Below are 12,321 nucleotides of genomic sequence, written 5' to 3' on the forward strand. Positions count from 1 at the left end.
TATTGTTATCACATTGTATGTAATATATCATTTTTCTTTAGATGCTTTTAAGATTTTTTCTTTTTCTTCTCTTTCTCAAATTGCAATTTGGCTCTGTTGTACCTAGTGTGAGTTTCTTTGAATTTATCCTCTGCAAGTTTTCTGACCTTCTTGAACTTCTAAATTTTTCTTTCATCAAATTTGGAAACTTTCAGCCATTACTTTTTCAAATGCTTTTTTTCTCTCCATTTATACATATGGTATTCTTTTGTTATTGTTCCAAAAGTCCCTGAAGCTCTATTCATTTTTTTCATTCTTTTTCTCTGTTCTTCAGTTTGTATATGTTTTATTGCTCTATCTGTTAAGACATCTTCAATCTGCTCTTAAGTTCCTTCAATGAAATTTTATTCCAGATTTTTAATTATAGAATTTCTGTTTTGTTCTTTTTAAAAAATATATATATTTTATTGATTTTTTTACAGAGAGGAAGGAGAGGGACAGAGAGCTAGAAACATTGATGAGAGAGAAACATCGATCAGCTGCCTCCTGCACACCCCCTACTGGAGATGTGCCCGCAACCAAGGTACATGCCCTTGACCGGAATCGAACCTGGGACCTTTCAATCCGCAGGCCGATGCTTTATCCACTGAGCCAAACCAGTTAGGGCTATTTTGTTCTTTTTATAGTTTTTATTTCTCTGCTGAGATTTCTTTCTGTTACATGCTGGGAATATATTTCCCCTTTTGTCCTTTAGCATAGTTATAGCTACTTTAAAAATCATTGTGTTCTATTTCCAATATCATGGATTATCTTGAGGCAAGTTCTTAGTAATTTCCCTCTCTCGATTATGGATTATACTTTCTTATTTGTTCATATCTAGTAATTTTGGAATGTATCTTGGACATTGTTTATGGTATGTTGTAGAGACTCTGGATTCTGTTACATTCTTTTGAAGAGGCTTTTTTTTATTTACACATCAAGCAGTTAACTTGACTGATCTCAAACTCCCAATTTTCCTTGGTGGTGGCAAGCAGCTGGGCTTAGTTGGGCTGCTTAGTGTCTGCTCCATAGATGTGTAATTCAAGTCAGCCTAACATTTGGACAGAGTACATAGAGGTCCCGCTCTGACTCTCTCCTTTTCTGTGATTTCCCTGTACTTTTTCCAGCTGTGTGCTCACTTCAAACACTGTCCTCTGGTTCTTCAAGCCAGGAAAACTAGGTTTTCTGCATTTTGTTTCTTTTTGTGGTACCAGCTGGGGCTTCCCCTCAAGCTAAAGCCTGTTTAAAAAAGTAAAAGGAAACTCATGTAGTGCTGTTTCCTTCTTCCAAACATACTCCCTTATTGTCTGCTTTTGGTCTGTATATACTGCCTTTAGATAGTTGGGTTTTATTTGTTTTGTTTTTGTCCAGAGTTTATAATTATATGTGAGAGGATTGGTTGGATAGGCAGTACTTGACCACAACTAAAGCAGAATCTAAGATTTAAATTGAAATGAGGATAACTAACTCTAATGTTTTACCTTTTTGTACCTTAGGTACCCACTTAGTGGCATGATTTTACCAACTTTTAAAGAATGGATTGAAAATACCCTTGGAGTAAATTTGGAGCATAAAACTACCTCGAAAGTAAGCAAATAAGAATGCTTATGAATATGCTTAACTCTGTGTGTACATGTATGTTTAATTCTAAATTAATTCTAGATTTATCTTTGTAATTTGTTATAGTTGTTTTAATGCATGTTTTTTTTGTTTGTTTGTTTAGAAGTTTGCTAGTTATAGTGACCTTGTTAGGGTGTAGTTTCACTTTTCTGTAAGTGGGGTTAGAAAACTCCACCCTGTATACATATCAAACCAATGACATTCTTAGTATTTATGTTATTATGATTTTATTATTAATTATTATTTGCTATGGCATGGTATTCTGCATGTCCCTCTAACTGGCTATAAGTTCCGTAAGTGCAAGGGCTATGGTTAACACTTTATTCTCCATTATATCCACCTCCGCCATGTTATCAGTTAGTACTTATTTGATTTATTTAGAAATCCACTGATACATTTTATTCTTGTAATTAAACTAGGCTAAACAATTAATTCTTTCCCTTTCCAAACCAAATCTTTTAACTTTTCTTAAAGTATCTCTTTTTTAATCTCCTTAATTCTTTCTCTTGACTATTTGTAATTTCTTTTTTTGCATTGATGCAATCTATATACCATATTCAGAAATTTCACCAGTTTTATTTACATGCACCTTTTTTTTTTCATGTTTTTGAGCCCTTTTCAATTTTCATTAACTTAACAAACTAGGGATCTGCATGTTTTGTTGGAGGTTCTTTTATTTCCTTCCACTATAGGGTAGATTTCATGAGGCCAAAATTTTTTTCCTATTTAACTGACCACTGTCTCCCCAGGGCCTAGAACTGAGCTTATGTTATACACTCAATAAATATTTATTATCTAAATATATGATAATCCCACAGGAGGTTGGTTCCAGGATCCTTGTGGTTATAAAAATCTGTGAATACTCAAGTCCCTTATACAAAATACTGTAACATTTGCTTATAACCTATTTTTGCATATAATCAACAGCAGGGTATGCCTACATATCACTTCATTCTTATGGATTCAGCTTGGCCCATTACAAATTCAAATTTTGCTTTTGTGAACTACCAGGGACTTTAAAATTTTTTTTTTTTTTATCTACCATTGGTTGAATCTGTGGATGCAAAACCCACAGATACAGAGGGCCAACTATGTGACTAAAAATTAAATAGAGGTCCTTAATAAGATACTAAAAGGCTATGTAAATATCATATATTTTTCTTTACATATTTTTATATTTTCTTTTTTCCAAATTCTATATCATGGTTGTTGTTTTTCTTAACAGCTTTGATTTGAGGAGCCATTTATAGATCTCTTTCTATATGCTAGGTAATATTAGGTGCTTTTCACAAAAAATTATCACATTTAACCTTCTGTCCTAATGGCAGCTGTATAAATTTGGTGATGAAAAAATCTAATTTAATAGACCCAAAAGCCAAAGCCCACAGAAGTTGGGTGACTTGCCTAGTGTCAGATAGCTTTAAAGTTGAAGATTAATTTTTCTAGTTACCTGTTAGTTGAAATTAAGTATCAAGCTTATAATTATGTTGTGAGTTTTAAAGCTATCCTATAAAATGGGTTTATAACTTATATTGTGAGTTTTTTTGCTCTTCATTTTTAATTACAATTGTAGTATAAGAGATGATAAATTTTATCTATAGGTCAAGTTGCTTTCTCCTAGTCTTCTTATTTTAAAATTGAAGATTTGAGACTTTGCTATCTTCCTTGTTCTTGATTGTAATCTTTAGAAATAATAAAAAGGTGGGCCGTAGAAGTAACAGAGGAAACCTAAGGTTTCTATAAGTTATGTTATAGAATGTGATTAACCAGACCATTTCCAATTTGTAACTATCACAAGGTTGGTTTCCATACATATTATTTGGTATTTTCATACACTTCTGTCTTAGTTTGGATATAAAAACATTTTACATTTTATAGTCATTCACCTTAACAGAGGCATTCAAAATTTATTTTATAGAAATAAAACCAAAGAAATCTGTTTTATTTTCTAGGCATCCTTAAGTCCTAGTGATACACCTCCTTCTATTGTAAATGAAGATTTTCTTCATGAGCTTAAAGAAACTAATATTTCATATTCACAAGAAGCAGATGATCGGGTATTTAGAGCTCATGGTAAGCAATTTTATATAAATGCTATTTTTAAAAAAAATTTTTTAAATTTCCTGTAATTTAAGATGTTTTTGCATTTTATTTTTTAAACCACAAAATAGGTCATTGTCTTCATGAGATATTTTTGCTCAGGGAAGGAATTTTTCATCGAATTCCTGATATAGTTTTATGGCCAAGTAAGTTTTTTTTTTCTTGTCTTTTTAATTTAGTATTGTTAAATTTTAAGTAAACTTAGTATTGAAAATATGTAATTTTTAGCATATAAGTTGTGAAAAATAAAGCTATATTTTTAAAGTTTGCTAGAGGTCATAAAGTTCTTTCTTGATCTGATCATCCTGATTGATTTTGTTGTTGATTATTCAGTCTTCATTTTTAATTAATTAATTACCATAAGGAGATCAGTTGAAATAAATATCATATTGGGAGGTTAGTAGAAACATGTATTTTTGTTTAAAAGCTTAAAGAAGTTAGTAACAATAATGATATATTTAGACCATTAATTAAAATAATTAAACTCTTAATTAAAATAATTGATTACTGCAAACTAATAATAATTTGTTGATATCAGCTGGTGAGCTAAAAAAAGCATGGTGATCAGATGGTAAAGCAAGTTGTTTAATAAACATATTGTCTTTGATATGAATAGTTAAATTTTGAGAAAATTTCAGTTTTTTGGCTTGATATAGATGGTAGATGAGCTTTTTGTTGTTATTTTGCTCTGCTGATGCAGTATATTTATATATATGGTTTTTACACCCATCTCTTCTGTCAGAAAATTTAAAGCAGAACAGGTATATTGTTCCTTACTGTCCATAATTGCCTTTTTTAAAAAGTTCCACTGATCTTCTGATCCATTTTCCTCTTTACACTCTATAAAAGAAGTATATAAAGTATTTTTTTTTTAATGGCTTATTCATGGACTCTCAGTTCTTAGATGTGATCCTTCTATTTTGCAGGGAGTATCTGAGAGAAAAGTCATACTTTAATTTGGGGATAGGAGAGAGAGGTCATACATAGCAGGAATATCCAAGATTATATGTAGCTGAGATGAAATTACTTTCCTATACTTGTGATGTATATTTTTCTTGTATTTGGGAATAGTATGGAATAAATCTTTGGTCTCTGTTAGTTTAGAAATTTAGCAGCTCTGTTAGTTTAGAAATTTACAAAAGAATATGTAAAATTTTGTGGGTGAAAGTATGATAAGGAACATGATATTTACATAGTTTAAGTGTCCCACCACATGATACATATTAATTATAAAAATTTTAGAGTGGAGAAACCTAGCAGGTACTATATTACCAAATGGTGAAAGTTAGCATTACTAGAAATGCTGCTTGTCTACATTATGCACCTTCAGACATAACATGCTGAGAAAGGCACATTATTACTGCGGAATTCCTGCCAAAATGTATAATCTGAATTAATCATGAGAAAACATCATACAAACCCAAACTGAGGGATACTCTATGAAATAACTGACAAGTTCTCTTCAGAAGAGTCAAGATCATAATAGTCAAAGATAGACTGAAGTACTGTCTCAGATTAAAGACGATTAGGGGCCAATACAGTTAATGCACTGTGTGATCCAGGTCTAGAAAAGAGAACATTAGAGGAATAGTTGGCCAAGTTTGAATAAAATCTGTAGATTAGTTAATAGTATTGTATCACTGTCAATTGCTTGGATGTGATAATTGAACTATAGTTACATAAGACTAGAGGCCCGGTGCACGAAATTCGTGCACAGGGGGAGGGGGGGTGTCCCTCAGCCCAGCCTGCACCCTCTCAAATCTGGGACCCCTCGAGGGATGTCCGACTGCCCGTTTAGGCCCGATCCCGGTAGGATCGGGCCTAAACGGGCAGCCAGACATCCCTTTCACAATCCAGGACTGCTGGCTCCCAACTGCTCGCCTGCCTGCCTTCCTGATTGCCCCTAACCGCTTCTGCCTGCCAGCCTGATCACCCCCTAACCACTCCCCTGCCAGCCTCATTGCCCCTAACTGCCCTCCCCTGCAGGCCTGGGTCCCCCCCAACTGCCCTTCCCTGCATGCCCGGTTGCCCCCAACTTCCCTCCTCTGCCAGCCTGGTCACCCCTAACTGCCCTCCCCTGCAGGCTTGATCACCCCCAACTGCCCTCCCTTGCAGGCCTGGTTCCTCCTAACTGCCCTCCCCTGCAGGCCTGATCCCTCCTAACTGCCCTCCCCTGCTGGCCATCTTGTGGCGGCCTTCTTGTGTCCACATGGGGGCAGCCATCTTTGAACACATGGGGGCAGCCATCTTGTGTCTTGGAGTGATGGTCAATTTGCATATTACTCTTATTAGATAGGATGTATTTGCAGCTGTTGTATTTGTATTCTTCACGAAGAATCGAATCCTCTGGGTGGAGGAAATTTTTTGTACCATTTTTTCAACTATTTTGTAAGTATGAAATTATTTCAAAATGAGAAGTTAAAATTAAAGATAAATAATGAACAATTTGTTTTAGTATAGCTATTTCATATGTTAATGAGAAAAGGTTACTTTATAGCCCCATATTTTGCAGTATTACCCAGAATTTATTTATGTTTCTGTGATTAATTTACTTTTCCTTTTTTCAACAGCATGTCATGATGATGTAGTTAAGATTGTGAATCTAGCATGCAAATATAACCTTTGTATCATACCATTTGGTGGTAGGTATCGTGTCTTTTGAATTTAATATATAAATTTGTTTTTTCAATTTAAAATATTTGTACTTTAAATACTTGTGCCATCCACAGAAAACAAATATCTTTGTAATTATAATAAGCTTATTCTGAAAAATTGTTATGCTCCTCATTTCTGTTCACCTAAGAAGTGATATACCCTTAGTTCATGGCTTCTTTTCCATATGTATCCTAGTTGAAGCTGTGACTTTAATGCATAAGTAAGAATATGTTCCTGCTTTAGTAATTGCTTTCTAACCTTTATCCTTATGGAGAGAATATTTTTCAAAGGTTAAATATACCCAACGTAAACCTTTGAGAAGGAATATAATGTAGCATAAAAGATCAACAAGGACACTGATGACCAAATCAGTATCTTTTAATAATGAGAATTAATACTGTTTTACACCTTAAGACAAATTTGTTCTTTTTTGATCTTTTGTTAACCACATTATTTAAATAACTTTCACAAGCCAAAGGAAATTGCCTTTACTGACTGAATTGGCTATGATGGAATGGAAATGAGATCCCCCAAAATTAGAAGCTTCATATTCTTTCTTCAGCTGATATTTCCAGTTGAATTAATAAAACAATGAATTCAACTTTTTCTAATCAAAGGCACTACAGTGCTACTTTTGTTTTGTTAAACCTCACCTGAGGATATTTTTTCATTGCTTTTAGGTAAGAGTGGAAGGAAGGGAAGGAGGGAGGGATACAAGGAGGGAAACAGAGAGGGAGAGAGGATGGGAGGGAGGGAAAGATAAATATGGATATGAGAGAGACACAGATTGGTTGCCTCCCACACACTCTGACCAGGCCAGAGATCAAACCTGTAACCCAAGTGCATGCCCTTGACCAGAAATCGAACCCACGACCCCGAGCCACACCAGTGAGGGTCATGGTGCTACTTTTAATGCAGTATTTTTCCAATTTTAAATGAATGACAAGCAAAAGAGTGGTTACTGAGCACAGGCGTGTTTTTAACAGACAGTTCATGGTCTCACCTTGTAAAATTAAGCTGAATCTCATGAATCAACACCCTCTATAGTTCTTACCTTGTATCGAAGTGACTTCCACATTTTTTCTGTCCAAAATGCTTGGAAGTACCAATTAAGAATTTATTCTGATACATGTTGATATAGATGTGGTTAAGAATTAACAACAGTATATTCTATATTGGTTTCAAGAAATTATTTTTCCTTTGACAGCAAATGTTAATGGAAAATAGGAGTACATTGTTTAAATACTCTATGTATTATTTACTTTATATTAAAATCACTTTTCACCAAAGAACATACAAATTTGTTTTTGAATATCATATAGATAATTATAACTTGTTTTTATTCTAATGGTTCTTATTAAAACCATTTTTACATGAGGATATAAGATATTAAGTAATAAATAAATCTCATAATTATGGCAGAAAGGAGATAATGGTGTCTCTAGTTTTATAGAATAGGTATTTTTATATTTTATTTTAAGCCATCTTTCCACAGTAATCATTAGCGTAGAACTTTTCTAATCATGTTTTTGGAGTTTCACAAATTGCTAGGGGCTTCAGTTGAGTGTGCCCAGGGGATAAAGCCACATTGTTTTCAGCCCCATAATAGTTCTTCATTTTGGCACACAGCATAAAATAAAAGTGAGTTTGCTTTTAGTGTGTTAGCATTTACAAATGACATTTTGCAAATTAGATGTAAGTATTATTTCCGTAGCAGGCCTATTTGTGTTAGGGATTAGCCATATGTCTATAAGTTGTTTTCTATTTTGGCAGGAGGAACAAGTGTCTCATATGGCCTGAAGTGTCCTGCAGATGAGACAAGAACAATTATTTCTTTGGACACTTCACAGATGGTATATGATTATTAAGATGCATTTGAAAATAGTGTTTAGTTTAAAAATTGTATTTTGGCTTAGTCTTAGTTGTCATCATTAAAGGATATATTGTCCATTTTGTTTTAAATTAATTTTGTGTTTATATTTACCCTTGTGTTCAGGTTTCCGAAAGCTAAGCTCACTCTTACTGTAAGGCACATATCTTGATGGGTTCTACCAAATTGGTTGGTGAAATTGATGTTTGAAAATCATGGATTGGAATATTGATGCAATACATTAATTTGTTAAAAAACAAATATTAGTTAACTAAAACAATATTAGCTAAGGTTAATTTGAATCACCAAAAACTTGTCCTTCAAATTTTTACTAATGCTGTTGCATTTTTTCTTTTGGAAAAATTGAGGAGCTAAGTAATTTTAATGATAGGATAAATTTTTGCAGTTTTGGCCATTGTGTCCAAGATATTTGGATATTGTGGCCTGTTAAACTTTTTAAAATATATATTTGTATTCGTTTCAGAGAGGAAGGAGAGGGAGAGATGGAAATATCAATGATGAGAGAGAATCATTGATTGGCTGCTTCCTGCATGCCTCCTGACCAGGAATTAAACCATTACCTCCTGTTTCATAGGTCAATGCTCAACCATTGAGTTATACACCAGTTGGGCTAAACTTTTAATTTGGGTATGAACTTTATCTTTGTATAGTCAACAATATTCCTGGTTACATATTTCTCATTATAATAAAAAATAAATTTTTAAATCTTCACCCGAGGATTTTTCTCCATTGATTCTGGAGAGAGAAGAAGAAGAGAGAGAGACATCAATGTGAGAACATCAGTCGGTTGCCTCCTGTATCCACCCCCACTGGGAATTGAACCCGCAACCTGGTTATATGCTTTGACTGGTAATCGAACCCGTGACCCTTTGGTGCACAGGATAATGCTCTAACCAGGTGAGCCACACTGGCCATTGTAAAAAGAATTTTTTTTATAACTGTTTAATTTGAAATTCTCTTAAACACCATTATTGGTTTTATCTTTCTTTTTTTCTCTACTATTTTAAAGCAAATTCTGGTATTTTGCTACTTTACACCTAAATATGTGCATCTCTTTAATTACCTAGTCAACATTTACATTTTCTAGTTGTCTCAAAATTTATGTTCATTTGTTCAAAAGGGGATTCATACAAGGCCCACGTTAACTTTTGGTTGTTTCCTTAAGTCTAATTGTAATTGAAGCCTTATTCTTCCTTTTTTAATGCTACTGACTTAGAGAAACTAGGTTATTTGTAATATAGACTATGTCATATTTTGAATTTACCTATTGCTTCTTGTTATCATTTAACTCTTCTAGATTCTGTATGTTCTCTAAACCTGAAGTTAGATGTAAAATCTAGTTAGCTTTAGGCCTAGCTTTTAATATATTTTTTAAGCAAGAATATGTCAAAGATGATGATATGCTTTTCTGTGTCATGTCACATAGGGAGGTACATAATAGTTGTCCACTTTTAGTGTTGCTAAAATTGATTAGCAAGTTCAGATAGTGACAGCCTGGTTATCCTACTACAAAATTACCCATCAACCTTTGTCCTCATCCCAGAGTTTAGAAAAGGGAGTTTCCTGTGGAGATAGCTTAAAAGTAATTTATTCTGGAATTGATTTTGGAATGTCTTTGAATTTCTGGCTCTTTATTTTACTTTGTATAGATTTAGCTCTAAATCTGTTACTGAGTGTTTAAAATTGAGACAGTAATACTGTGGAAGGTTATTGTGAAGATTAAATGAGGTAATATATGTGAAAGTCTTTACATTGAGTAGATGCTTAAAGTTCTGTGGTAGAATTTTAAATGTTAGGTTTCTAACCATTTATTTTGTAGAAAAACCTTATATATTCACTGACTTTAACATTGGAATCTCTCTAATATTATAATGGATGTGTGGTCCTTATAATTGTGTTTTACATTGAAGTATATAAGCTGTATCTGTGCATGATTTGCACAGTGTACTTCTGATGCAATATGTACAAAATATGACAAAAATTAGTTATACCAGTTTTCTACTTAAATATATACTACTAAGACCTTTTGGCCTTGAAAGTTTTATTGTTGACTTGTATGACATAGTATATAGTGAATGTAATAAGGTAACCAATATATTATCTTTATGTTTCGCTTTTAGTGTCCATAAGGTGGTTTCTAAATTTATCTTCATTAGTTTGTTTTTTATTCTACTAAAAATATCTTTGGACTCCTGGTAAATATAAGGTATATAATTAATACAACTATATAATTGCTTCAAGAACCACTCTACTGGGGGAGAAGATGTATATAAATTATTATAATACTAGAAGCCTGGTGCACAAAATTCGTGCACAGGTAGGGTCCCTATGCCTGGCTGGTGATCAGGGCCAATTGGGGCCTTCTGGCTGCTGGCCGGGGCCTTCCTTCCAGCTCCCAGCTGGGGCCTTTCTTTGTTCCGTGCTGCCCCCTGGTGTTCAGTGCACATCATAGCGAGCGATCAAACTGCCGGTCGAACTCCTGAGGGGACACTTTGCATATTAGCCTTTTATATAGATAGACAGATAGATAGATAGATAGATAGATAGATAGGTAAGGTTCCATCAGATTACTATATTTTGTCTTTTAACTTTACAGTTGAATTACTTTTGTTTAGCTGCCATAGGGCCAAAAGCTTTATTTTGCCATAGCTATATTGAAATCACTATTGTCTTATTTTTAGAGTATAATGATGGTTTTATATAACATAAAAAGTACATTCACATACATCAATTTAGTTAATCTACATATATAAAAGCCAAGCGACCTGAACACCAGAACGACTGGTTGCTTTTACCCTCACTGCGGCCCCGATGGCCCCCCCGCCCTGATCGGGAGCAGGGCCGGCTGGCCAACTGCCCACGGCTCCTCCCCCTAGCCGGCCCTGCCCCAATCGGCCCCAATCCGAGTGGGTTGGCTGGACCCCACCTGTGCATGAATTCGTGCACCGGGCCACTAGTATTTATCATAACCCTGTGAATTAAGCAGTGCAGCTATTTGTATGTGTTCAAATTTGGAATATAGGCAGCCTGAGACTATTTTCATATTATCTATTGTGTTCTTTCCTATTGATTATTAACTAGACTTATGTGCATTAGTTATTGCCATGAAATTGAACATATCAGAGTGCAAAGAAAGCTTCTCTGGGATCCAGAGGAAGATTCTGTATGTTACCTGATTGCTCAACCAAACAGAAGGGGAACAGAATCTGCTCTTAATAGTATGAAGTAATTCATCAAGATTCATATATATAAGAATTAGGTCAAATAAGAATTAGGTCTAGTATTATAACAATTTATATACACTTATTTGACAGGCATACATTTACTAAGTTGAACCAGATGATAGTTTCTTCTTTTCAGTAGAAGCAGGGATGTGCTTTGTTTTTTAGCTGGGGTCTGTGGTTCTGCTTTGGTCTATGACATCTGTAGGGGTGTCATTTATAGTATTCAAATGTCTTTGCAGGTATCTTTTTCTAATCTCAGGTGGACATCTTCTGATATTCTTAGATATGATTGCTAACTGTAAACAATAGTGTAGATAGTATTTGCAAAATGATGTATACTAACCTTTTGATGTGTAGTATCTCATTTAATTTTTACAGCAACCCTGTGAATAGGTATTGCTATCTACACTTTACAAATAAGGAAACACTAAGCTTAGACAGTTAAATAATTTGCCCAAGAGAGGAGGTATACTTTAATTTAAATTAATATCTGAATGAAGATAGTCTGTGTTTTAAACCAACTCTTGTTAATATACTGCCTATGTTTTATCTGTCAAGTATATTCAGGGATAAATGGAGCTTTCTGATGTGAGTAACCCTACCTGCCTAATTGCTCTCTTGTCACTTGCTGCTTTCAGTTAGGAAGTTCTCTTTCATGTCAATAGTTCATGGAGATGAGACCTTTTTATTGCTTTGCAACAGAATCGAATCCTCTGGGTTGATGAGAACAATCTGACAGCTCATGTAGAGGCTGGCATAACAGGACAAGAATTGGAAAGACAGGTATGTTTTTTATTTAGTTAAAATTTTCAA

The 12,321-nt window shown here is 34.1% G+C and overlaps 1 protein-coding gene across 3 annotated transcripts in view; it reads left to right on the forward strand.

Annotated features, from left to right (window-relative positions):
* AGPS (alkylglycerone phosphate synthase) overlaps positions 1 to 12,321 on the forward strand; it is a 120,582-nt gene that overhangs the window by 35,797 nt on the left and 72,464 nt on the right. For 2 of the 3 annotated variants that reach the window (XM_008138522.3, XM_054722796.1), the window contains exons 3-8: positions 1,515 to 1,605; positions 3,591 to 3,711; positions 3,810 to 3,884; positions 6,309 to 6,380; positions 8,167 to 8,246; positions 12,211 to 12,291. In XM_008138522.3, the coding sequence (XP_008136744.2) occupies positions 1,515 to 1,605; positions 3,591 to 3,711; positions 3,810 to 3,884; positions 6,309 to 6,380; positions 8,167 to 8,246; positions 12,211 to 12,291 (520 nt within the window). The remainder of the gene's footprint in view (positions 1 to 1,514; positions 1,606 to 3,590; positions 3,712 to 3,809; positions 3,885 to 6,308; positions 6,381 to 8,166; positions 8,247 to 12,210; positions 12,292 to 12,321) is intronic. The other variant, XM_054722795.1, reaches the window with a different exon arrangement.

The sequence above is a fragment of the Eptesicus fuscus genome, chromosome 11, assembly GCF_027574615.1.
Source record: "Eptesicus fuscus isolate TK198812 chromosome 11, DD_ASM_mEF_20220401, whole genome shotgun sequence".
In the NCBI taxonomy this organism is placed as follows: domain Eukaryota; kingdom Metazoa; phylum Chordata; class Mammalia; order Chiroptera; family Vespertilionidae; genus Eptesicus; species Eptesicus fuscus.